The 26890-nt window shown below is 37.7% G+C and overlaps 1 protein-coding gene across 1 annotated transcript in view; it reads left to right on the top strand.

The window, feature by feature from the left end:
• WWC2 (WW and C2 domain containing 2) overlaps window positions 1–26890 on the top strand; it is a 102021-nt gene that overhangs the window by 9257 nt on the left and 65874 nt on the right. Inside the window, exon 2 of the mRNA XM_030493126.1 lies at window positions 26775–26884. Within this exon, the coding sequence (XP_030348986.1) occupies window positions 26775–26884 (110 nt within the window). The remainder of the gene's footprint in view (window positions 1–26774; window positions 26885–26890) is intronic.

Below are 26890 nucleotides of genomic sequence, written 5' to 3'. Positions count from 1 at the left end.
CTGATTGAGAAAGAATACTTCTATTCAAAGCCTAGTCCTTTCATTCTTAATTCAGATTTCCTTGATTATGCTAAAAATGTTTATGCAGACTTACAACTTTCTGCCTCTTCAGTGGTGTTAACAAAACGTCTCTATGAAAATTCTTAATTCCTCTTAGAAATAAACCCCCTGTGGAATTTGTTGGTTAATAAACAGTTACTGTGCATCAGAGAAAAAGACGTAATTCAGATCTATGAACTAGATTTTTAAAATGCTGTAATTAGCAAATGATTACAGTCTCATTCTGTGATTCATGTTCATGAGCTATTCTGGATATTATAGGACCTTTAGGTGCATGCTGCTGTCCTCATTGTAGCCTGACCAATGCAAAGCTCAACCAGTGGGTACTGGTTGGCTTCTGGTTCCACAAAGATTCAATGGAGAGCAGTTGTTATAGAGAAAGGTTTATACTGCAGGAAGGCTGGAGTAGCTGGGAGCTGAACTAGGCAGGGAACATTTGAATGTTTTTTTTTTTTTCCGTGCTTTTGGGAGGGCTTTGGGGAAAGTGGGATATGTAATGGTCTTTGTAAAATAGTCTGTGGCTACTATTGCTTAGGAAGGTCCTTTGACCTATATTTAATCTTTGGTGGTTTTGTCTGAAGTGCATATGATACAAAATCTCCTTGTGAGCTAAGAGACATTTCTGTTCCATACATCATCCAACACTCAAGTATACTCCTCTTGTCAAATGTGTCTTGTTAATTGGAGTTTGGTTTAAATCTTGAAACATTTTGGCTGTCTTGAGTTACACTGTGAATACCCATCTTAAGGTATCTTTGTATACATAGTTTCTTGGTACAGCACCAAATAATATAATTTGTTTATTATTTCTAAAGAGACACAGCAAGCATCCTGTGAGAAACTCATGAGCTTTCGGAAGTTTGGAAGCTTAGTAGCTTATTTTCTTTAGGAACTGACGTCTGGTTAGAAACATGCTAACACATTACTACTTAGTTTCTTAAAATTATGACAGAATTTAGGTCGTGGTTCTGCCTTAAGGACTGTATGGTACTTAATTGTGGTTTTTTGTGTGCCCTGGGGGATATATTCCCAGTTGTACCTAAGCCCACTGTCCATCCGACTCCTGTATTCCCAAGGCCTATACAGTGTATACTCAGTATGTTCACATCTTACCAAAAATAAAAATAAAGTTCTTTTCAGCTCATTCTGTCAGTGCTGTCTTAACACATTATGCCATCTTGTACAGTAATTTGTGATAAATTTTGAAGTATGACCTTGCAATGTATAATAATGACCTTTATGTATAATTGTACTTTTTCTGAGGCATTGCCTTGATTTTAATCACATTCCCAGTATTCTTGTCTGCAGAGTTGGACCTAAGTGGTATATTGCTTTTGTGTTGCTTTTAATGTGAAGTGCAAAGGTTTGCACTCACCCCTTCCTTTCAGTTTTGATGGAATCGAACAGTGGTGAACAATTCTAGTTTGGAGTGCTATGGACTTCTCTCAGAGAGATTTGCAAAATAAGCTACAGTACGAGTTTAAGGCACAAAACTATTCAGCACTAAATTCCAGAGTGAACAGTGACAAACTGCCAAAACCAGAACTGGAATGTCCGTAGAGTCGGAGTGCAATAGAGAAAACAGGATACTGCTCAGATGATGTGATCTCCGAGGATCTGACTTGAATTTCACCTTTCTGAAGTAAATAGCAATTGTTCCCTTTAATTTACTGGGTTAGAATGTAGACCTGTAGAGAAGCCCCAGAAATCGAGGTCTTTTCTTCTGCATTTCTGTATCTTACCGTTCCTGGACTGTAGGAGATTTGCCAAAGTTTTTCATATTTCACACACTGTTTTGCAGTTGCCAGCTTCGTTTTGCACAGAAATGGCAGGCTGAGGTGCTGCTTTAATTGGGTTACAATATGAAGAAGGATCATTTGGAATGGAAGTATTAAATATTTAAAATATATTTTGCTGAAGCATTGGGTAGTAAATGATTGTACGTAAGAGAAAGCAAATCAAGACAGCAGTCTGACAAGAAGTAAAGACCTCTTTTAGTCATGTTGTGAGTATTGCAATGTCTGAAATGAACTGTTAACACATTTACAATCAGTCTGGTAAATAGTAGAATGCTATGGATGTGAATAATCATCTGAGACCTCTGCAGAACATTCCTGAAATAGTGTTCAAATGACTAGAGAAATTATGCTATGCAGAAAAGCACACAAACACCACAAGCCTTTTGGTCAGGCTAGCATGGTCAGTGGTTTACTACTGGAGTAAGAAAGGCTTAATACACAGGAACTTACACTGTAAACAGGTTATTTGTTCAAGTTTCTGAACTTGCATGTTCTTTTCTGGTTTTCCTCTATTATTTATAATCCATAGGCTCTCTTTTTGTATCTACTCTTTGAGAGAAAGGCTTTAGTGAAGTAAAGTTTGAGGTTTGCTAAGTTGTTAATTGGTTACACTGCTGTGTTAGCTGAATTAATGAGACTGTGGTCTAGAAAGCTAGTTGCTTATAGCAAAACAAATTATTAGGGTGATATGGATTAGGCTTTTTGGTTCTTGCTTATATTCTTGTTTGCTTGTCTGGTTGTTCTGCCTCACTTGCTAGCATGGTGTACAATGATCTAAGTGAGCTGTGGACTTCTGTGCTGTGGCAAGTTGCTGGTTTGCAGTCAGGACCTGGCTGTCCCATTTGCTCAGCACACATGAAAGCCGTCAGAACTTTATTTTCCCAGGCAAGATTTTGGCAAGAAAATAAGTTTTGAGGACAAATGTAGGATAGTTAAGGGGTTTGTATTTAAAAATCTTGAGAACCTCTTATACGTGATATTTCATGTCCTTTTTTGTCAGCCAGGTTTTGCTAAAAGGTTGTACAGTATCTTCTTTCTGGTCATAGTTGTAGTGCCTAATGTGGCTAGTATTTTAAAAATGCATGAAGAGTATATATTTTCAATTTGGCAGATGTACTAGATAGTTAAGCAGCTTCAGCCAGCTGTCCGAAGGTCTTGTGAAACACTTTCACTGCAGTTGTCTGGTGTTGAGGGGTGACAGTACTTATCAGAGGACCCTCCTTGTGGCGGTACTGTCATGCTTATCAATAAGAAATAGCTATTTATGAGAGCTTATTCCCAAAAGATCTGTTAGAAACCTTATTGCTATTTTGTAATACTTTATTTGAAATTATTTTTAAAATGGCCAATATTAGAACTTAATCTGAATGCCATCTTTTTCCCTAGGTGTGAATAGTACTCATCTGTTTAAGACATGCTGTGGTGTTTAAAGCTGATGTTGCACTGATGATGAACACAGTTCATCAGATATCATGAAAAGTTTGTTATGGCTTTGATGATGGTGATGTTCTGGTGGGGGTATTTCGATTACAGCCTTCAGTTGTACTACACAGCCGTTTGTACAACTGAGCTGCAAACCAGTGTAAAAAGGCTTAAAAGAAGCAAGAGTAAAGATAAAAAATAAAATCCCATTAAAGATCATACCAAAACAATGAAAGCTTGTAGTACTACTGCATAGGTGAAAAGTGATTTTACCTCCCTTTTTTTAGATTTTATTGTTATTTATTTTGAAAAGATGGATTATCTTTATTAAACTAGCTTTGGTACTGAAGATCTCATCTTGTGAAAGCACAATCTCTGGATGGTGTGGAGAGTTAAGGACGAATTAGGTACAGAATGCATACCAAATGAAGACTGACTTTGGTCTTCTATGCAGATGTTGAAGTATGTGAAGGTGATAGTAGGTAACTTATGATTTTTTTAATTTTTTATTAGAAACCACAGTTTAACATGGAGGTAGAATTTATACTGTTCATTATGTTGAAACTGAGAGGCCAATATACAATCTGTATCACTGCAAATGGAATGGCAATGATTTACTGAACCAAAAATAAAAAAATGGCGGCATAGACTGGGATTTGTGGGCAAACACTAGAGCAGGCTTCCCTGAGTGGTTCTGGTCGTGACTCAGAGCAGCCTGGTTTGATTTCAGAGTTGTCCTGCATTGGGCAGGATGTTGGACCAGACAGCCTGCAGAGGTTCCTCCTCACGGACATTATTATGTGAATTTTATTTATTTTTATTTAAGGGAAAAAATGTTTTCTGTGGAAGACTGGCCTGCTATTACTAAATGCGAATATTTCAGGATTTTATAACTGGCCTTTCCTTCGTTATTTACCAGGCATATGTGAGTAAATGTGGCTTTATCAGGGTTAGATCATCAACTTAACTAAGCATCATATTTTGGAAAAATACTAGTTTCAGAAAAGTAATGCCTTGATGTAATCTGTTTAAATATAAGGAAAGAAGTCATTACTACACCTGACATGAAGTCCTTAATCCCAAACGCCTGTGCCTTTAATGGGAAAATTAGGTTATGACGAAGTAGCTGCAGGATAAGGAGACTAAAATGTGCTGTATTGGAACAGGAATCATGAGGGTAGTGGGAGGTTACTCATAGTGTTTTGCAGTATATTGACAGTAACTCAACCACTGTCCAGTTCAGTAGTTATCTAGTGATGACTTTTTTCTCTTCCATCAGATGTGACTTTGGAAGAGACAACATTTTAAAGTTTGTTCCAGAAGGCACTTTCAGAGATGGATGATTGAAAACAACTCTCCTGAATGGCACCTTGCTGTACTTCATAACACCTTTTATTCACCACTGTGATTGTTTTTTGAATTACTACCTGTGGATGAATACTTGAAAGAATTGGCCTGTTGGCTGCATATTTGGTTTGATTGGAGGCTATCTTGAAGTTGCCTTTAAATTACATGGGGTTCTTGATGATCTTAGCATTTTCTAATCTTCTTTGTACTGCATGGTTTGTTTTGTTTCTTAGTTTCTTGTGATTTTGGGAAGAATAGTAATTCAATCTTTAATTTTTTTATTGTTTAAAAAACAAGTGTGTCATTTCAGGCTAAGATATACAGAGATGCTTCTTTTAGAAATTATGTAGTTTATTTTGCATTATTCTTCCACTGGAAGATGTAAATTATGTAATGAATAATTATTATACTAATCGTTGTTGAGGGACTGGAAACTGTTTTATTTACAAGAGGTACATTTGTCACCGGGAAGGCTCCAAGTGACATCCGTAAGAGTGGTGTACAAAAGTAATACTGCTTTAATACTTTATTGAAAATATCAGTATGGTAGTAGTGTGCTCCATGTTTTTCCACAGGTGGATGTTTCTGGACTGTCACTAACAAGACAGGCAGAAGAAAAAAGAGAAGATGTCAAAGACAAAGTGACAGTTGAAATTGGTTTAAATATTTTAATAAACAGCTTTTTTCCAGAAGTTGCAGTGTTGATAAGTCTGTATAAAGTGTTCCATTCTTCTGCTTTGGTGAAAAATTTTTGTCTGAGGCCCTTTTGGGAGTGTAAAAGACTGGGAAGATTTTATTGCTTGTTAGTTAGTGTACTGGTCTGGAATGTGAAAGAATCAGATTCCAGCCCCTTTCCTGGCTCAGAATGACTTGGTGCTATTGAAAAGCTGTCTTCCCTGAATGAATGAGGCGGAAGAGGTACCTGACATCACAGGCCTGTTTCCTGAACTGCCATAACCCAAGGCAACAGGAAAATCCAGGTTTCAGTTTTGAAAATGCAAGGTTTCGAAAAATCTCTGGGGGAAAAAGCAGACAGATGAATGGAAAAACAATGCTGTAGAAACTCCTGTGAAATGTAATTGTTGTCCTCTAGATAGCCTTGAGAGGCTTGCTGATCCCTAGAAATATTTAACCAATCAAAGACTATCTGTAACCTCCATAAATTCCTCTCTGATTTTTATCAAACAGCAGTTCCCAGCTTCAGGTGCCATGACCTGTGTGCCCTCTGTTCCTAGCATTTGATCTTTCCTCTTTTCATTCAGAAAATAGCTTGAGTGAATAAGCAGAAGATGGAAAGAGTGTGTCTTAGCCTGTTCAAATAGATCACTCTATCTGTATGAATAGCATGGAATAAGTAACAGGTAAGGATGATGGCAGCACGAGAATGTAACATTTTTGAGTGCTCTAAAGTCCACGATATGTTTTAGCTTGTTGGTAGCTAAACAACACAACTAGAATTGTTAGCAACTGGCAGGAAGAGCATGATTTGCTCTGTGTAGTTTGTGTAAGTTCTGCTCTTGGTCCACAGACATGCTTAGCCAGGCCTTTTTTTGCAGATCTCAGAAAACCTGAGTTCAGAAGATCCTAAGTGGTGTTTTGGGCTACCTCTGCCCTTGGAAATTGCTTTCCCCCCTCAGCTTTTTTTTTTTTTTTTCTGAGGCGTATAGCAGCTGGAGGAAGCAAGACAGAAGGAAATAGACATGAAGGTCAGGGTTGGGGTGGTTTAGTACCTCAGCTGACGGATTCCTCTGACCCTTCTCTACCTCATTCTGCACCAAGTGACTGAAAAGCTATACTCTGTCACACTTTGCTCTTCTGACAGAGTTAAGTCTTTTTGCCGAATATCACAGGAGCATCGCTCCGCATGGATCATTTTGCCTGTGTCCCTAATGTCTGAAGCAGTTATCCATAGTGCAGCACATTCTTGGTTACAGCCCACTCACAAGTATTCAGGCCGCCCATAAAGGACTTTGGTTATAGCCTAAGCATAGTGAGTATCAGTACAGTAAAGGCCCTTTGGACATCAATTAAGCTTCCTCGTCAAGTTTGTGAAAGGAAGAGATTTTGTCTTTCCAAAGCCCAGTGAAAGGATCAAAAAAATAGCCTGCTTTTTTTCAGCTGGCACAGTGGATTGCCATGCTCCATCAACCAAACTAATTCTTTGGCTGCCAGTGAGGGTCACCAAGCACTGCTGCTTCCTTGCATATCTCCCAGCAGCTGGCTTTAGAAGGACAACAGGAAGAACGATCCAGGCAGGGAAACACAAGAAGATAAGTGGTAGTTATTTTGCAAACTCTATTAGTCTCTCGCGCAAGATGATGCATTTCTTATGCTGGCTCTGGTCAAATGAAGCCAGATGTGTCAGTATCAAAACCTAAATGTGGCAGCGTTTGTGGGGGTTTTTTGTTTGGTTGTTTTTTTGTGTTTTGTTTTGTTTTTATTTGGGTTTTTTTTGTTTTGCTTATTGGGATTCTAAATAAAAGATGTCTGCTGTTATGATTAGATTTTTGAAGGCAGAAATGACTTCTAGACAAAACATCTTGTATGTGTTGAAGTGGAAATGCTAATCATAGAATCTTAAAATGGTTTGGGTTGAAAGGGACCTTAAAGTTCATCCAGTTCCAACCCCTCTGCTATGGGCAACCTTCCACTAAACCAGGTAGATCAAAGCCCCATCCAGCCTGACCTTGAACGCTGCCAGGGATGGGGCATTCATAGCTTCTCTGGGAAACCTGTTCCAGTATCTCACCACTCTCACAGTGAGGAACTTTTCCTAATATCTAATCTAAATATACCCTTTTTCAGCTTAAAACCACTACCTCTTCTCCTGTCACTACATGCCCTTGTAAAATGTCTCTCTCCAGCTATTTAAGGGCCCCTTAAATATTAAAAGGCTGCAATGATGGTTGAAATACTGTAACATTAAGAAATGTTAAGTACTGTTGCTCCACTGGTACCCAGGGACTGCTCTGGTACCATTTGGTGGATGTCTCTAGTTCTTTAAAGTTCCCAGGGACCTCGTTACAATCTGTTTATTGTAAATACAGGTGATAGAAATACAATGACTTTAATACAGAGAAAGCAGTAAGTGAAGGAGAGAAAATGTGATGGCCAAAATTAAATGCTTTGTATATCTTTGGCATGAAGCAGTGAAATCATAGAATAGTTAGGATTGGAAAGGACCTTAAGATCATCTAGTTCCAACCCTCTGCCATGGGCAGGGATATCTCACCCTAGACCATGTCGCCCAAGGCTCTGTCCAACCTGGCCTTGAACGCTGCCAGGGATGGAGCGTTTATCACTTCTTTGGGCAACCTCTTCCTGGACCTCACCACCCTCACAGTTAAGAACTTCTTCCTTATATTTAACCTGAACTTCCCCTGTTTAAGTTTAAACCCATTACCCCTTGTCCTGTCACTACAGTCCCTGATGAAGAGTTCCTCTCCAGCATCAGCAGTAAAGACAGAACTTGGACCCTTTCTCCTGGACTTCCAATAAAGAGCAGAGTTTTCCCATTATTTGTTCAGTGTAAAAACTGATGAAAGACAGGAGTTGGATTGGGAGAGGATAAAATTACCATATACTGGAAAAGTCAGTGAAGAGCTATGCAGATACCTTTAGGAAGGAAGGAAAGCGCTTTATTTTATTGCAGAGCTCTACCTATCTTCCTTAATGTTTTTGCCTATAAAAATTCAGTTCTTCATAGCATGGCACAAAAAAAGATGCTTGGTATGCTGACAACTGAAAACATGAAATGATCAGCCTACAAGTGTGTTAAAAATGTTTAGAACTAGATGTAAAAGAATGGATTTTTCATTAAACAAGCACACAGGGCTGATGATTTCTATTAACTTGTACCATTTCAAAGACTTGACAGATCAAATCTCTCTTTTTATGTCTGATTTAAATCAATCATTGTTCTGTCCAGCAAAATTCCAAGCCTACCTTTGAAAGCTCTTCTGAGAATTATCCTTCCCCCACCCTAGGTCATATTTGCCAGATCAGGAAATTCCAGCTTCTTCTCTTAAATTTACTATGGAATCCCTGGAGTCTAAAATGCAGAAAACAGATTTTTGCTGGACTGTGAATAATCATGATCCTTTCTTTCTTCCCTAACCTTTTCTTTAGAAATACAGTTTCTAAAACAGAATTTTAGCCACGCAGAGTGCCTGCAAATCAGCCAAAAAAGAATTGCATGGGCTGTCATGAGCTTGGAAATCTGTCCCCGTTAGGTCAAACTCCATGCTTCTATACATTTTGACTGAATATTAACTTTTCTTGCATTTGTTTCTATTGCTTTACTTAATATACTGTAGAGCATTGAAGTGCATGCAGGCGCCCAATGGCATTTTCAACAGATTAGAAATTTAACTCCTATTTAATTACAGTGCCCCTACTTTTAAGCTTTCCAATACTTCTGGAAATTGTTTTAGATGACCAGTGTTTATAGAATGAGAGTCAGAAGCCTAGATTCCAAGTAGATAGGTTTTGTTTTAAAAGCTTGAATGATACATGAAGTAATTTCCCAAAGGAACCTAAGGATATCATGTAGAATTGGAGGAAAAATAGTATCTTAGAGTATTAATATTTATGTTAAAGATTTTTCACAAAAGCAACTGATGTAGATTGATTTATGAGGAATAGTAAGAGACTTCCATTGAGAAGTTTAAAGAGATTACATAAGTAATTGGATAGTAGAGATTTGTATCTGGACTATCTCTTAAGAACAATCTTCTCTATTCAGTTTAAAAGAATAATAAATGGCAAATGGAGATGTAATGCTTATCTTGGCAAGGAGTGACTGCCTATTTCCACTCTGTGAGCTCATGTTGAGGTTTTTCATTACTCAAGCTGTATAAAAACTTTACATTAAGAAAATATTTAATGTGATTTTTATGAAGTAATCATTTAAAAATACTGCATCTAAGAAATTCTAGAAGTCTGTGAAATTGCAGCTTTCTAGTCAGCTGAATTTATTGAAACATTGCTTATAGGGCAACTTGCCTCTTCCAGTGCTAAAGAGATACACAGCATGGGAGATTACTGTTTAATCAATTGTTTATGCTTAGGTGTTATTTTTCTATGAAAGTGCCTCTGCTCAGTATTTGAGACAGTATTGTAATTTTCAGTATCATTAGCAATTGTTTTAAACTCTTTCCTTACTACAGACTCATTAAGGAGCTGGTTTTGGCTAAAAATGTCAAAATGGTGATAGCAAAGCCTCTCACAAATGGACACAATATTTTAGGTTTTATTTTGGCAACCATGACAAAAGTTAGGTAGCTAAAATATTAATCACATGCAAAGTTTGCTTCTAACCTTGTTGAAGGCAATGACAAGACTGCCTTTGACTTTAGTGTGGAAGGAGACTGCACATGGAAGTTTCCTTGGCTTGTTCTGTGAAGTTGTGTATCCTTTGCAGTATTGGGCACTTCACTGATTTACATTGTTCTACTTTGAAACTAAAGTAACCAGTAGATCAAGGTATTAAAACAAATGGAAATTTTCCTAATTGCCCAAGCATTTCCATTTCATAATACAACAGGAATTAAATACTGTTCTCTGTAATTTCTTACATTTTCTCAGAAATAGGGCTTTGCAACCAGTTGAGGTTCATTGTCAGTCAAAAAAAACCTTCAACCTACCAAAATCAGCCTCCTAACTTTAACCACATAAAACCTGCACATCATAGGTAAGCACTCACCAATTGTGCGTGCTTAGTCTTACAACTTAATCATAATGAGTAGTAGTAATCATGTATATTACAGTACTGCCTACAATTTCCATCAAGAACCAGGGTTTTAGTGTCTGTTAGGAACTCTCTTGCTTCATGACTGGTTCATACCAATCTGAATTGGGACTGCAAGTGATTCCATGCTCTATCTTGCATTGGCTCTTGTATCAGTAATGAACTGGTTAGGCAGCTAAACTGGTTAAAAAAAAAAAATTAAATAAAAGATTTGAATATCTCCTACTAGTTTATTTCTTTGAACTGACTTACTGTGAAGTCATGTGAGTGCCAGCATAAGTAAAAGAAAAGGTAAGGGGCACGAACATTTAGCATGAAGGAAGAGCAGAACTCAGACAGCCAGGTTAGATCCACTTAAATTGTTATGAGACCTCAGTATTTGCTGTGATATGGGCAAGTAATGAAGATTATTTTTCCGTAGTTAGGACACATAATGATGGAGTTCTAAGCTCCAAGAAAGGAAGGCAAGGCAGGAGCGAGTACATGTGTATGTGCGCATGTGGTTTGTAAGGGTAGTGATCACAAAGATTTAAAATTATGTGAAAAAAGTATGGTCAGCTATGAGATCAGTTACTCAGGTACAACTTCGCAGGTTAGCTTGTCCCATGTGTGCCTGTCCTCATGGTGAAAATGTTTTTTCCTTATATTCAGTCTGAACTTGTTTTAACTTATGCCTGTTTTCTCTCATCCTCCCACCATGCCCACCCCCGCAGAGAGCCTGATGCAGTTGTCTTGAAAACTTCCTTGTGTAGGTAAGGGCAGGCTACTGTTGCATCCCTGTGAAGCTGCCTCTTCTCCAGGCTGAGCAAACGCCAGTCCCTCAGCCTTTCCTCACAGGGCAAGTGCTCCAGCTCCCAACCATCCTGATGGTCTGCCCCTGGACTTGGTCCAGTTTGTTTTTCTTGTCTTAGTAGACCAGAACTGGATGCAGTATTTGAGATGCAGCCTAATGTGTGCAAAGTAGTGGGGGTAATTGCTTTTCTTGATCTACTGGCTGTTTTCCTGTTGATACAGGAGGCTGATCAGTCCCAGGCTGTATCATTGTAAGGGACACTTGCTTCCTGGATGCAGGACTTTGCATCTGCTGTTACTGAATCTCAAAAGGTTCCTCTTGGCCCATTCCTGTAGCTTAAGTCCTTCTGAATGATGGTCATGTTCTTGACAGCGTTGATTGTTCCCCCTCGGTTTGGTGTCATCTGCAAGCCAGATGAGAGTGTACTCTGATGCCTTCTCCAAATCATCAATACAGATGTTAAACAGCGCAGGTCCCTTCAATAATCCACTTCTTGCTGGCTTCCAGGTAGAATATAGCCTGTTGACTACCAGCCGAAATGAAGGCAAGCCTGGACTGCAGGCTGTTGTTACAAGACTAGGAGAGATGAAGAGCGTTGGTACCATGTTTGTAGTAAAAAATGGAGACTATCTATGACTACTTTCTTTCAACTCAAGATGGAACCTGTTGCTGTGACCTTTGTGGGAGCTGTACTGCTGAAGTAACTTGTTACTCTCCTGACTAGGTTAGTTTTCCATTTTTACTAAAATTCCAGGCTGACCATATATTATTTGTAAATCTAAGAAAGTGTAAGTAATATTAAAAAAAAAAAAAAAGAAAAAATCCTTTGTGACTATAACTCAACAGAAGAAAAAAAAGTTATAAAAACTCTAGTTACTAATTATAAAATGTTAAAATAACTAAATGTTTATTAAATAAGAATACGTTAAAGGGACTTTAAAGATATCTTTGCTTATGAGTTGCAGTAGCTCCATGATGTTCTCTGTAGTTAGGTAGTTTTAAGAATACTTTCTAACAGAAGCCCCGTTTGAAGTGTGTGCACAAGGCCAAAGTCTTTTTCTTTTCCTTTTTCCTTCCACTGGGAAGCATTCTCTGCACTTTCATCGTTGTAAATTAACTCTTAGGTTTTGTCTATTATGTGTTCCTTTCTGTTGCCAAAGAATAAAGATGGTGGCATAGTGCTTAGCTATGCTGCTGTTTTAGTAGCTATCTTGAAAAGTATCACCTCTCTTCTTTCTGTTTGTTTGTTTGTTTGTTTTGTTGTCTTTTTATTTATTAATGTAAACTTCAGTAGCTTCTATGTAGCTAGGGTCTTTAAGACAAGGTGCTGTGTCTGACATGGTTTCTGTCTTCAGAATTCTGATTTCCAGTCGTAACAGCCTTGGGAAAGGAAGGAGTAGCAGATTTAATTCATCTTTCTGCATGTAGTAGAAAAAGAGTGAGTTTAGAATAGAAACTCCAATAGGAAGATGATTGCATCTGGAATATCATGTTTGCTGTTACTGTGAATCTATTCTTTGTGAATTTTGTCAGTTCCGTTTTTGAAAGCAAGTACAGATTTGACTCGACAGAATGCTATGGCAGTGAGGTCCACATCTGATTGTGTGTGGTACAGAACCTTTGGAGCATGCTCTTCTGTACTTTCTGCACATGCCTCCTTGTAGTGTAATAGAGAGTAAGCGCTGCCTGTTCCTTTCCTTGTATATAGTATTTCCATTCTGTGAGCAACTTCCAACACGGATAATCTTAGTCTGTTCAGTTACATTACATTCTATACATTGCCCGTTTTTCTCTATATCTTAGTCTGTGGTTTTGAGATGTTGTGGTGGTGCGGAAGTACAAGACTATCTGAGCTGAACACAGTATTAAAATATAATCACACAGTAGCTTTATAGAAATTGTATGGTGCTGTTTCCTGGTTTGTTTTATATTTCTTTCCTCATAACTTGTAAATAAGCCGTCTGGCATTTTAGCTTCTGCTAAATGTTGAGCTGATTCAAAGAGCCATCTACAGTGAGTTTTGAATGACTTCTTCAGTGGTGTTGGCAAAAATACTTAATGTCTCTTGCTCCAATTAAAAGCAATTCAGCGGTACAAAACCTCTTCAGAGATTTTTGTGTATAACCTCTTTCCTTTTTTAATTTTGAGTTTCCAAGTGTTAGCTTAAGCAATTGAATTTGAAAATGTGCAAAATAACCTCGTCCTGGTATTCTCATCTTCTTTCCACTTCTCTCATATGCTTTCACCTTGAAAGACAGGACTGGTAAAACATTGCAGTCACTCATGGGAGTATCGTGAATACTGTTTTGACATTTGTACACTTATTTGAAGAAATGATGATGATTTACTCTGCGTTATTAGCGACCATGGCTCGGACTAGATTTTAACATATGCTACATTCTCTGAAGTAATTCTTTAACCTGGATTAGAATAATCTTTCTAAATCAGTGATGCAAACTGCTAATAAACCTGAAAGGAGTGCATTTCCACTTGTGGGAAAGGTGGACAGCTCTATTCTAGTCTGGTAAGTAGATCATTAGCTTTTGCAGTGTCTCACAGAATTCCTCAGCAGTCTTTGCAGATTGCTGCCTTGGAAGTATTTCCCCTGCTCTGAACAACCGTTTGTGCCAAACATACTTGGTAAAGAGTGATGTGTGATAAGCTGTGAATTTGCTGCATTGGGGTGGGTTTTTTGTTTTCAGGCCGTTTCTGGGAGTGGGTGTGTGGGAAGGAAGTCACAGCAGAACACTTAGATGTTTCCTGTTGGATAATTGTTGTGTATTTCCTATTCCTCAAAAACTTACTGCCACTAGGAAGAAATGTAATCTAAAACTTGAATTAAATTAATATTGTGAATAAAGAAATGTAAAAATAGTAGAGACTCCAAAGGAGCTCTGCATTCATTTTGTTTAATATAATACTATCTTGGGAATGTCTTGGAATATACAAAGAAAGGCAGTGTAATTTTAATAAAGCCATTGCAAACTAGAGTTTTGCATATTAAAATAATTGGTGGGAGGGATTAAATGTAGGCCAGAACATATGTCTGAAATTTTAGAATTGTAATTTTACAATACTGTAATTTTACAATACCCTGATACTTCAGCATCTTGCACTTTCAAGTTCAATATTAGATTTGTATGAAGCAAACATTTGCTACAGCCTTACTTGTTATTTCAGTTTTGTGCAGTTTTACTAATATGTATCTCTCACTGGGGCTTCCAACACTGCTCTCAAATGTAAAGATTTTTCTAGAGGCTGTCTTCTATGAAACCATAGCTGAAGTGATTTGAGGGAACTTTCTGAGCTGTTTGCACCACGGGCTGTTTGACTTTTTTGTTTCTTAATATAGTTCCCCTTCTTCTTAAAAAAAAAAATAAATATACTGCTTGCAGATGTATACAATCAGTAGCATGTTTGTTCATTTTCCATGTAAAAAATTAATACATTTTAAAGATTTCTCCTTTAGCATCTGGAAATAGTTTACCAGTGCCCAGAGGTTGGCCAAGTGGTTGTGTACGATTTGAGCTCTAATCTAGCTCAGTCTTTTTGCAACAGGAGTTGCGGTGTACTGCAAAACACACAATGATTTAATGAAATATGCATTAAAAATTGCTACAAAACAAGTGATTGGATGAGAAGCTAAAAATCAGGACATGAAGAACTCAGTATTAATAATGGTAAGAGTGGGGTGCTGTCTCCCCTTGGGCGCAGTTTGTAGGTCTGTAACTGAATTGCAGTGACCTTGGACAGTTAACTCGAGTTCACTCTTCCCTGCTTCTGGAATGATTGGTGTACTTGGCTGGAGTGCTTCACAGCACTGAAGTTGAATGTTTGTGAGGTTATTTGAAATGTTCAGATGGATGGTACTTCTCAAAAGTGCTTGTCACAGATTTAAGTTTCCTGCTACTTAAATTGGTAGCAGGAAATTGGTAACACTCCTGCTGACTTCAGTGGGAGCAGTTAGGCGAGGAGAGTCTTTAAATATCCTCTCTATAAATCGAAAGGTCCCTTGCAATGCAAGCGCGTGTTTGCAGGAGGAGCGAAGGGGAATTCACAGAAAAAACTTTCCAAATCATTTTCTGTAGCTGATGAGGTGAGTAGTGGGGTGATTTGCACTAGCGTGTGTATGAAATTACAGAAAAGAGGAAGGGGAAAGGTTAGGGATAGGGAACATCTTTTAATGCTGACATTAACTATCATGATTGTTTTCTGGTTTTGACTGTGTTCTTTCTTTGAAATGCGTTTCTCTTTCCCAGATTTAATTTTCACTCTACAAAAATATCCTATATTTAACCCTTTAGTGGTTGACTATTTGCCACAAAGTTTGCTTTTGATACTTTGTGCCTGTCAGCCATTTGGACAAATCATCCAAAATAGCAGAATAAATGTTTTAATCCTTTATTGTAAGTGTATCAGTTTTGATTTATTCTAATAGAAGTATTTCAATCTATGGATATTTCCCTCCCATTGTTTGTTGTATCATGCTTCAATTAAATATAAGCTTTGGGGACAGATGTTGCTTCTGTTTGCGTAGTTGCATATGGAAATTATTGCAGTTTGTGACTTTTTTGAATTTCACAAACCAGTGCTTGACTGGGTTTGGGGTTTTGTTTGTTTGTGGATTTTTTATTTTTTTTTTTTTATTTTTTTTTTAACTTCTATGTTTCTGAGGGTACAACTTCCTATTCTCAAGGAATAGCTTGATAATGTATAAAATGAGAAGCAGGGTGGTACAAGACACGTACAGGAAACATTTCCAAGTCAAGCTTGCAGGTAGAGATTGTAGGATTGGGAACACTTAAAATTACTGGAAAAATATCATGGTGTTTATGGACTTACATTAAAACTAATAGCTAAGTTTCTTAACAGTGTTCTCAATTGATGACAACATGGTTTCCTTCTATCAACAGTGCACAGTCGTGTATATACAAATAACGTATAGCAACACTGCACATAATAGCTTTTTCATAATGTCACTGCATTTGAGCTTTCCAGGGGAAGGTGCAAAGGTCGTTTCATTGGTTTATGGCTGTGGAATTATCCCTGTGCTAGGGTATGGTTATCAGACATTCCTTACATTCCAGGTGTCTAATATTATAGTGCTTACAGGCCAGTGCAGGACCAACTGCTGCGTCAAAGAAAAACGCAGGAGAAAACATTCATGGCGTTATCCATTTCCACTCCTTGTCCTCCCCTCCCCTCCTAACGTTTAAAAATGTCATCTTTGCATTGAACTTGGCAATGTTAAAGGGATAAATGAATTACAAGTAATGATTTTGTTGGGGGGGGGGGGTTGCCCTACAAGAACAAATAGCTGGTGTGCTGAGCTGGAAAATACTGGTTCTCCTTTTCACTTAAGTATTTGGTTTCCTTCACTACCTTCAATGATAAAATGATGTAGCAAAATGTATAGCTGTGTTCAGCGTGGGGTTTTATCTTCACTGGTGGTAATTGTTAAGTGGAAAGCCAAAACAGTGTATCATAATCAAAAGGAAAAGGAAACAAAAAAAACCATGCGAGCAAGCAGTTTGATCTGGTCCTGCAACCAGTGGGTGTGGGTCCCTTCTTTCCCAAAAGCATTCTTCCCCTTCTGGGTCTCAGCTATTCAGTTTATGTGCCTTTTCAGAAGCACCTGTGAAGGGACAGACTGAACTGACATTGAGCTAATGCTAACCCCTTTGTAACTGGGAAGAGGCAGTTATGCTCTGCTTCATTGCTGTTATAATGTATTTTTATGGAAGTCATTAACGTACACATAGAATCTTATGGTAAGCTGGAAGGCAGCTTGTTCACTTTGCACTCACTTCCCCCTATCTTCTGCCTCCTGTACTGAAATCTTCAATTGTGTGTTCTCTGCTTGCTTCTTTCCTTTTGTGTGTGTGCATGTGTGAGAAGGGCATCAGTTTCTCATTTTGTGGGGTTTTTTTTTTCTGTGGAGGAAATAGGCAAAACCTTGGAGGACCTGAAAATTTCTGATTTCCATCCTTAACTTTTCAGTATTGCAATAAAGCTGAGGGAGCTTGGGGATGTGTAGGATTTTTAAGCATTGAAGATAAGTCTTTTGAAATGAAGAAATAAAAAGGACAGTAATTTTTGTTAATATGTTGCAAGCACTTAATTGCTGATGATTTTACAGGACACTTGCAAAACTGCTAAGTGAAGTAGGAAGGTGGGGTTTTGTAAAACTCTGTACATTCCACCATACGAGATTTAAAAAAAAAAAAATTGTTTTGATATCCCCCCCCGCCTTGGGTTACTTGGTGCATTTCTTGTTTTTTAGTTCGGTTTGCTACTTCTGCAGAATTTGTTGACCCCTCTAAGGTACCCCATCCCTCCCAGTATATGCCCTTTATTGTCTAAAGAGATAGCACTCATTCTGTAGGGTTTTTTGGTTCAGCTATTTTTATTATCAGGTTGTGTTTTTGAAGACTTACTTGTGCTGCTGTTAAAATAAATGAACTCAAATTCTTTGCAGGTTTAGGTAGATCTTTGTTATAAAGAACATGTTCATATGTACAGTGTATCTTTTCTAGTAAATACATGGCTGTATTGGCTTAAAATTATGTTCATAATAGATATTGGAAGCTAAGAACTTCTGTCAGATTTCTGTTTGGGTTTTTTTGTTTTACAGGTTTAGTAAGTGGTGTATAAATACTTTAAATTTAGGATTTTTTGTTGTAGTGGGGTTGCAGAAGGGTTCTTTGGTTTGTTTTCATCCTTGCTGTGGTAGTTCAATGCTTAACTAAATCAAGAAGAGTAGTTCCCAGAAAACATTTGAGGAATGGAGTATAGTTTGCTGCTGTAGTTAGTGCTTGTCTCCAAAACCAGTCACTGGTGAGGTATCAGCTTGTTATTTCTAAGCAGTACTTAATGAATATGGTGAACTGTTGTATCCCATTGCGCAGTGTATGAAACTCTGAGTTGGTCTTCAGGAAGGCCTTTTGGCAGTAGAAGTCAGAACTGATAATGGGCCAATATTGCCATTTCACGTGGTAATATTAATGCAGCTATCTCTCTGGAAGGCTAACTGGGAACTTGAAGACTGTTCAGCACATTGCCCTTTTCAGCAAAGCATTTCAAAGCAGCCTTGAATACTTTGCCTAAATTACAGAGAAAGCACTTGCTCAGTGCTTTAAAAAAGTTTAAAAAACCTCAAGCCCTACGAGGTCAGAAAAAGGTTAGATTTTAGTTTCTTTGTGTGTTTCCTGAACACAATATTATGTTCACCTGGGCTGCTGGCTAGCTAGACAGGAGTCTTTTAATGGAAATTGTATTTTGCAAGGTCTTAGAGGTTCACTGAAACAGCACTGAATGTAGCTAGTCCTATCTACATGAACCCACAGCTCATTTGTAAATGGGAGATGTAAACCATTCAAGTTTTTGTGCTTGTAAAATAGCTGTAACAGCCCATTACCCCCAGTGCTACACATCCAAATAGTGTCCAGCCATTCTGTGTTGCTGTAAGGTGGCAAACTTTCTTCTGTATGTCTTTTAGTATAATCCTCTATCTGCATGTGTATACGTTTTTGTTTACCAGAAATACCCTGTAAAACCCAAGAAGTTATTTCTTTAAGGTCTGCTGTCTGTCATAAGTAGTCAAGCACTTAAAATAATGATAGGATACAAATTGCAAGCTATTAAAAATGATACTATACCTGTATGGTTTGTTTTAGAAAACTGGAATCAGTGCCCACAAATTTCAAGTTTCTGTTCTTATATTAATTTGACTGTTTTGCCCATCTTTGTATTCCCAGGAGCAAAATGATCGGAAATCCAGAAAACAAGTGAAAATTCATTAAATGTGTCCAAGAAATACTTACCAATGGAGTTAATAAATCTTCATCTCCTAAAAGTGTATAACTCCACTGTGACTTTATTCTCTGCAGTTAGTTTTTGAGTATCCAGTTATGGTGAAAAAGGCAAAGGCGTGGTACTGCCAGTGTACTGCTGACTGCTGCATGTAAATGCTAGGAGCACGGCTAGGAACATCTGACTGTAAACCTATACTGTTGTGTGCATGCATGTGTAATATAACATAAGCAGATTAATGGTGCACATGGTAGTGGCTATAAGCATAAAGCAGCAGAATTTAATGTTACTGAGAATTTTTCATAATTAAAATAATGGGGTGACATTTAGTTTGAAATTTTAGTCATTCTGTATTGGTGTAGAAAAGGTAATGTGCATTTTTGCTGTCTTTTAAATATAGGTATTTGTTAGTATTTGGTTGCACACATCTTGCGAATAAGGTAAAAGATGCATAACTGCGCCATATTTGTTTATTTTACACCACTACGCTAAAACAGGGGCTGCCACTATGTTACTCTTTGTTTGATGTGTTCAGATGTGTTACTGATGTCCACTTACTCTTTCAAAATAATACCTGTAATAAAGTGCCAGTATATCTTAATAATACCCTTGTTAAAAGAGAATGTACCTAAGCAATACAAAGGTTGTACATAATGTCTTGGCCTGGTATCTGAACAGGAGGCACTGCTGTGTTAAGAACATGGTGTTTAGAAGCTGAAATCCTGTCAACAGTCTCATGAATGAGCTTTTTCGAGAGAGAGAGAGAGAGAGGTTGCGTGTGGGATTTGCTAGTTTATAGAACTGAATGAACAAAGAATATGGCAAAAGGGTGTTTTAAGGGCATGCAAATCTGCCCCTTTCTACAGATAAATGGTGCAGTTACCACTTTTTAAACTTGGGAAAGTGACAGCAGTGTTATTAATAGAAAGCAAATGCATTCTGTTCCAGCTTCAGCCACTGTCATTTGTAGAAGAGAAAATTGTCTTCCCAATGTAATGTAACTTTCATGCTGTTAATGGATACTGACCTCAGCCGTAGGGGGCGGGGGGGCAATGCTTCTCTCTAACTCTGAACTGACACGCGGAGCTACAGCTTGGTCTCTCTTGCCGTTCTGTATTCACTCTGCTGCCTGGTATTCATCCCAATAAATGTAGTTACCTTGTAGAGGCTAAGGAATCTTGTGTTCAGACTTCTTCTGTAGTCACTAGAAAAAGAGGGAAACCTGTGGTGTGATTCATCTTCAATCTAAATATTCAGGTGTGCTGAATCAGCCTCTCTAGGGAAACTGAAGGAGTAATTCAGGTTAGATAACTAACTTTTGAAGTTGATGAGATTAATTGAACCCCAGAGTTTTATATAAGAAATCAATTTTGGGTGTCTGAAGTGATTAAAATCCACGTTTGGGAGGATGTTTGAGATGGGATTAGGAGACGTGTTTATAGATACTCTAAAGTCACAATGCCTGTAGTTTTAGAAAGTTGAGTAAGAATTGATTTGACTTTAAGGTCCAACTTGAGTAATAAATTCAGAAGTCTAGAGAAGAATTTAGAGCATTTTTCCTGTATTTATACATACCTTTCCCTGATCAGTTGATTTACATTTTTACATTTGCTTGTCTTGAGCTACTGGATCAAAGTAAGAATTAACTACTTTCAGTCATCCTTTTGCAAAATAAGAAATTAGCTGATGTTGATCATATGTTCCTATTCTGTGTCATTGTGCTAAGTGAAAATATTTTTGGGGAAGTGCTCAGAGGAAGCTTTATGTGCTGCTGTTGTATTATTGGCAAGTCACCTGTACACCCCTCTGTAATGTAGTTAAACATATGTATGTGGTTGAATGAACCAGATTCCAGGTAAGTGTGCATGTAGCCCTTCCATCATTGGGTTTCTTCTGGTATTTTAATAAATGCTCATTTCTGCACACCTAAATAGTAACATTTGTTTTGTCTTCTCCATTCCTGTAGTGTGGAGAAGTGGGATTTGGGTTGGTTTTGGTTTTTTTTTCAGAACAGTTTTTGTCTAGAGAAAGTACTAGCAAGTACTGGATTGTAAGAGAAAATAAATAATGTGTAATGTACATTGTTTCACATGAGAATGAATGGGTGTGTAATTTCGTCGTACAGCACTTCATATAGATGTCACACAAGATCTTGCTACATGGCAAAGAATATGAGGTCATTTTGTGTAGGGGATAATTGGGATTTGGAGAAAGTTTTCAAACACGTGTTGAAGTTGCTACAGAAGTTGAGCATTGACCGTAGTTATAATTGAATTCAAAACTCCAAGTCTTGACTGTAGGTCAAGCACCACATAGCAAAGGAGGAAGTAATTTTGAAAGAGATGGAAGACGAACCTGTTCAGAATTCTCAGGTATTTATGTACCTTTCATCAACCTGCATTTTCGTCCTTTCTAATTGAGAAAAGGAAGTCTCAGATTTTTTTGTGGGTTTTTCTTTTTTTGTCTGTGTCTCCGCCATTCTCCCTGTTCCCCTCATTTTCTGAGATCTGCCTACTGTAATCTTTCTCTCTTCCCCATACCCTCCACAACATATATTATAAATCACAAGAAATCAGTCTTACAAACTTGATGCAAATACATATACGTATCTGCATACTTGATGCAGATACAACAAATAGTTGTATCTAAGCAAAACATGTCAAGCTGTATTCACATGGTCATTCAGAGTGTGGGTAAAATTAGGTCTAGGAAGATTGCTAAGGAGGTCAGTGATACTGGCATCAGTTGAGTTTAGAAGAGAACAGAGACCAAAGTCCAGAGTTTCCTATTGATAAGGTAGGCTTCTAATCATAATATGAATAACCTCTGATTCAATGTTACAGTTGATTTAATCCTGAACAGATTTTGGAAGGAAAAAAGAGTCAAGGAAGGAATGCAGCAGAATGCAGAATTACTCTTGCATAAAACAATGTGTTAAAGATTGACTGTGTATGTGTGTGTGTGTATATATATATACACACATACACATTTTTAAGAACATGCACATTGATAATCTTGGATCACAGAAGTGTGAAATATTTTGGGCTGTCTGTATCTTGACAGAAAGATATCATTCACAAGTATATGTAGTAAATTTCTCATTTTTTGTGGACCCTGACGTTAGGAAAAAGCCTTTCTTCTTTGTAATTTTGTGGTCTAGGGAGTACATTGAGCAAGAAAGTTGTCTAAATGGAACAATATTGCACTGACAATCCATCAGTCTATAGTTACAGGTCCATTTTACAGTATCATCAGCCTCTTCATTAACTTCAGATGCATATACAGACTTACAGGTATGGCTGCAGATGCAATAGCAACTGTTAATGATAACACATAACATTGTAGAATCTATGTTCTAAGATCTTAGCTAATTTTATATTTTGAAAACTTTAAAGAAAAATGTAGATTTAAGGTGGGTGATGCAACTTGTCAATTTGTAAACTGTGTTTGTCTCCTATGTTTCCCAGGGCATCTGTGAAGTGATTGGCAATAACATAATTATATACTGTTTACATGATGGAATTACAGAATGCTTCCTGGTTTTCTTACGAGTAACCACTTTTTGTTGCCCACACCTGCTTCTTGTTCTCTTGGTCCAGGGAGTACACGTACACTTCAATCTGTATACTGAAATTGGAGTGTGGCAGCCATATAGGGTTGAGGAGATAAGAATGTTATATATGAGCTAAAGGTTAATAAATTAGCCTTGAGTTGGAAAGAGTCCTATAAGGCAAAAAAAAAAAAAACCAAAAAAACAAACAAAACAAAACAAACGAGCTTGAGAATATTTGAGAATACTTGAGCTTAATAATATACATTTACCCCTTCACCATCATCTTTTGTTAACTAATTGAACTTCATAGCATACTAAATGTGGACTTTTAAGTCATCCATTTTAGAGTATCAGCATTCTTTAAAGAACATGTGAATTGATTACTAAAAACTGAAGAAGTATTACAAACCTTCTCAGAATATCACTGCCCTGAGACAGCACTTAATCGTGTTATGGTGCAATAAACATAATTTTTCTTGGGTCATGGTTAATGAATGTAATGGCAGTCTGTCTATCATAGGTTATTATGTCACAGATAATGATCTTCACACAGACAAGGTTCCTTCAGTCCTTGCTCTCGGGTATTATTTTCTTTCCAGTGTAATGCTCTGCTTTCAACTTTTGTTTTGCAAATTTTCTCTTGTGTTTTACTTGATGTTATGTTAATCTTACCCTTTTGCCATACTGATTTTGAAAGTAAATACTGTTTATGTTGAGACAGTGCTGAGGGCCCTAAGCAGTTGGATATTACCTTGTGCTGATTGCTTCTCAATTGTAAAAGTCTGTGTTGGGCTCAAAAATCTTGTGCTATTTAAAGAATGTGGAACAAAAAATAGAGCCATGAGGATGTAACACTCTTAAGTAATTGTGATCTTTTTATGTAAAAACCTTTTGATGTTTTATAAATCTAGTCAGGAGCAGTTCCCCTGACATAGTTCAGATCTTAAGGCTGCAATGTTCAAGCATGATCCAACATAGCAGAATTCATAGAATAATTTATCAAGTACTGCCTGTATTTCAGGGCCTCTGTCTCCCTCCTCTTCTTTTGTTTAAGGCCCAGAGTGGGTCACTGAATTACTTTTCCACAGTTTTTAGTGTCAATTTAATTTATGGAGTGTCTGGGATAAGAGAGTGGCTGCTATTCATTCTCACGGTGTCTGATTTCTGACAGGCGATAACACCTGGGCAGAACATCCACATGGCCAGAGTGGCCTCCTGTCTAACCTACAGAATGTGCTGTAGTAGTAAGAAGTCAGTATTTGATTAAAAATAAAATTGGTGTGGAGTGCAGATGAAAAGCCAGAGTTTATATCCTTCCTGTAGGGGTGGTTTAAAAATCACATCTTGTGATTGTTGCTAACTGTGGTGTGTATCTTTGAAAGTATCAAATGCTTATGTAGAATTCTAAATGAGTTTATCAGAGGCCATCTGTCCATGTTTATATAAGTTTGTTATGATCCCTACTCTGCTCTATGGTATTGCAAATATTTTTTCCGCTTGAATTACAAGACTTGTGTTTTAGTTAATATTAAAATGTTAAGACTAAGGATGACATTGAACTTTTATTCAGTTTAAGACGCTTCATGAAAATCCACATTTATAATTTGATTTGAGGCAGGACTTACTTCACAGCAAGATGTGCCCTTGTAGTTTGCACAGGTTCCCATGACTAACCAAACTCACCAAAGGGCTGTTGCTTTTACGTGATTGATGCTTCCCCTGAGCAGAAGTGGCCAGGGAAACACTGATACAGGTACCCTGTGTTCAGTCTGCTGTGTGCTGTGGACAGCCTGGCTGAAGCTGCGATTGCGTGATTTATCCTGGCTTTAAAAGGTTTCTGCTGCTTTCCTGAGAACCATCGTTTTCTTTCCAGCTAGTACTGTAACAAACAAACCAGTAATCTTTGAAGTGATGCTGGTAATTATTAGCATTTGGGCAGGTGTGTTTGATATGGCAGTGCTAGGCACCCGTTAGCCTGATGAGCTGCGTAGCTGCCATCCTGGCCACCACAGCACAGTTTCTACTGCCCTGAGAGAAGGAGGAGGGTGAGGAGCAGAGTGGCAGGTCTGAGCTGGCGTTTTTGGAGAGCTCCTTCTTGGAGCAGGCTTACTTGGAGCAGTGCTGTGTCTGGATTTAAAAATGTGTCAGCATTGGGAGAGGATAAAACGGGTAGCCTTGGCTTACTACAGACCTTGTCTCTCCCCAGAGATCACTGGGGAGTTTATCCCACTCAGCTTCAGTGGGATGTTCTTTCCTGCATCTTAATGAGGAGGGTGGGTTATGTGCGCTTAAGACTTCCTTTAGAAAAGGAGCTCTTGGTCTGCGAGACAGCATATAGTGGGTTAACGTTGAGAAGGAGAACAAGTAATACAGAAGCTACATCTTCTCACTCTACTGAGAAAAGTGTCTATGGTTGGCCATTCTCATGGGGAATCTCTCCCAGTAAACAACTTTTCTCACAGCTTGCTTGTGCCGCTTATAATCCATATTTTACATCCTAGTGATCCAGGTGTAATTCCACATTGGTAATCTCACCTGAATTTTGTAATAGTTTTTGGGGTGTTAAGTGATTTTGTACAGCAGTTAAAAGTGGCAATAAATAAGCAAATTTGCTGTATACATGTGAACATGTTCTGGACCTCAAATTAAGCATTAGTAACCTTATTGGTTTATATTGTAAACTTTGGAGGAATATGAAGAAGTGGATTCATGCTTACAATTTAAAAAAAACCAATAAACCAAACCCCACAATTCAAAAGATTTTTGATTTCAAGAGCTTGGTTCTTTGTAATTTCTGCAACCTTAATTTGGAGGAAAAGGTATTGCCCTACTTAAAGAACTGGTAGGTCAGATCCATCAATAATAATAATATATTTGTGGGACAATGATTTCTAAATGAAATCTGTGCTCAAATTTCTATTATCTCAGCTGCATAAAGAATTTGACCAGTTTTGTAAAGTGCTTTCTATCTGGCGTTTTCTACATTAAAAAAAAGCCAACCCATTTTGTAGAAAGTAAAATCTGCTATTCTTTTCTCTTTCAATCCTCACAAAAATGTTGATAAACCAGTTTTGGTCAGAAACTGAAGAAAAAAATACTGAAACACAGAAGAATCGCCTGTGTATTAGACTGTTAGTGTTTTATTTGGATAGAATTTTAATGATGAGATGGCAAAACAGGTGATAGAAGTGAAGCAGCAGTGAGCAAAGGAGGTGATGCTCGTGTGTCTCAAACTTTTAATAGTCTTACTCTGAGGATTTTTTTTTTAAACTCTGGATAAACTTCAGATGTGCTCTAATCTTACAGTCACTATGGGTGATGATAGAACCTTAAATCTCTTGTTCTACCTATTAAATACAGTATATCAGGCATGGCATTTATCTGTGGGTGTATCAACAGGAAACTCAATACTCATTTTTCTAAAAAAAAAAAAAAACAACCAAAAAAACCCCCAAAACCAAAAAGATGATGATGTAAAGCTTTGCTGGGCCTTAGTTGGAAAACCCCCATGTTTTGGGGTTATTGTTACCAATCTATTTCTTGTAACAGATCAGCTGCTTCATTATGAAAATTAAAAACTTTGATTGTCTATCTTTCTAAAAAAGCACCATGTGAATATCCAAGGCCCATTAAATGTTACTTATAAAATATCTACTCCGTGCACACTACTGCTTATTTTATTCAAGTATGTGGATTGATTAAGTGCTGCTAACTACATCTTAGGTGGTTGTATTCTCTTTCCTGAGTTTTGTCTATGGCCATTAGAGAAGATGACCTTGAATCTTGTGTTCTTACCACAGGCTTAAGGTTGTAGGGTCCAGTTCTTCTGGGGACAAATAGGTCTGTAGTTTTTATTATGTTTTTTCTCACTTGAGTGCTGGTACTGAAAAATGTTTACAATAACTTACGTTATGTTCTTGGAGTTAATGAATTCAGAAGGATGGAATAGGGAAAAACTATCAAGAGCCTAAACTTTAAGAGGCAGAAACCAACTTGCTCTCCTTTCTCCTTGCTGGTTTCTACTGTCCCTGGCAGTTTTGAAGGCCAGGTTGGACAGAGCAACGTGGTCTAGGGTGAGGTGTCCCTGCCCATGGCAGGGGGGTTGGAACTAGATGATCTTATGGTCCTTTCCAACCTTAACCATTCTATGATTCTATCATAATACAACTTAATATGAATAATAAACACATGTATGGAAGAGATAAAAGCTATACCATTAACTTGTTTCTTTGTTTTTAGGTTAACAAAGCCCTTGTCATTTGCGGATTGCGTTGGGGATGAACTGCCATGGGGTTGGGAAGCTGCATATGATCCTCAGATTGGTGTATACTATATTGATCACATCAACCGTAAGT

This window comes from Strigops habroptila, chromosome 7 (assembly GCF_004027225.2).
Source record: "Strigops habroptila isolate Jane chromosome 7, bStrHab1.2.pri, whole genome shotgun sequence".
In the NCBI taxonomy this organism is placed as follows: Eukaryota; Metazoa; Chordata; class Aves; order Psittaciformes; family Psittacidae; genus Strigops; species Strigops habroptila.
This window is presented reverse-complemented; position numbering and strand designations above follow the sequence as displayed.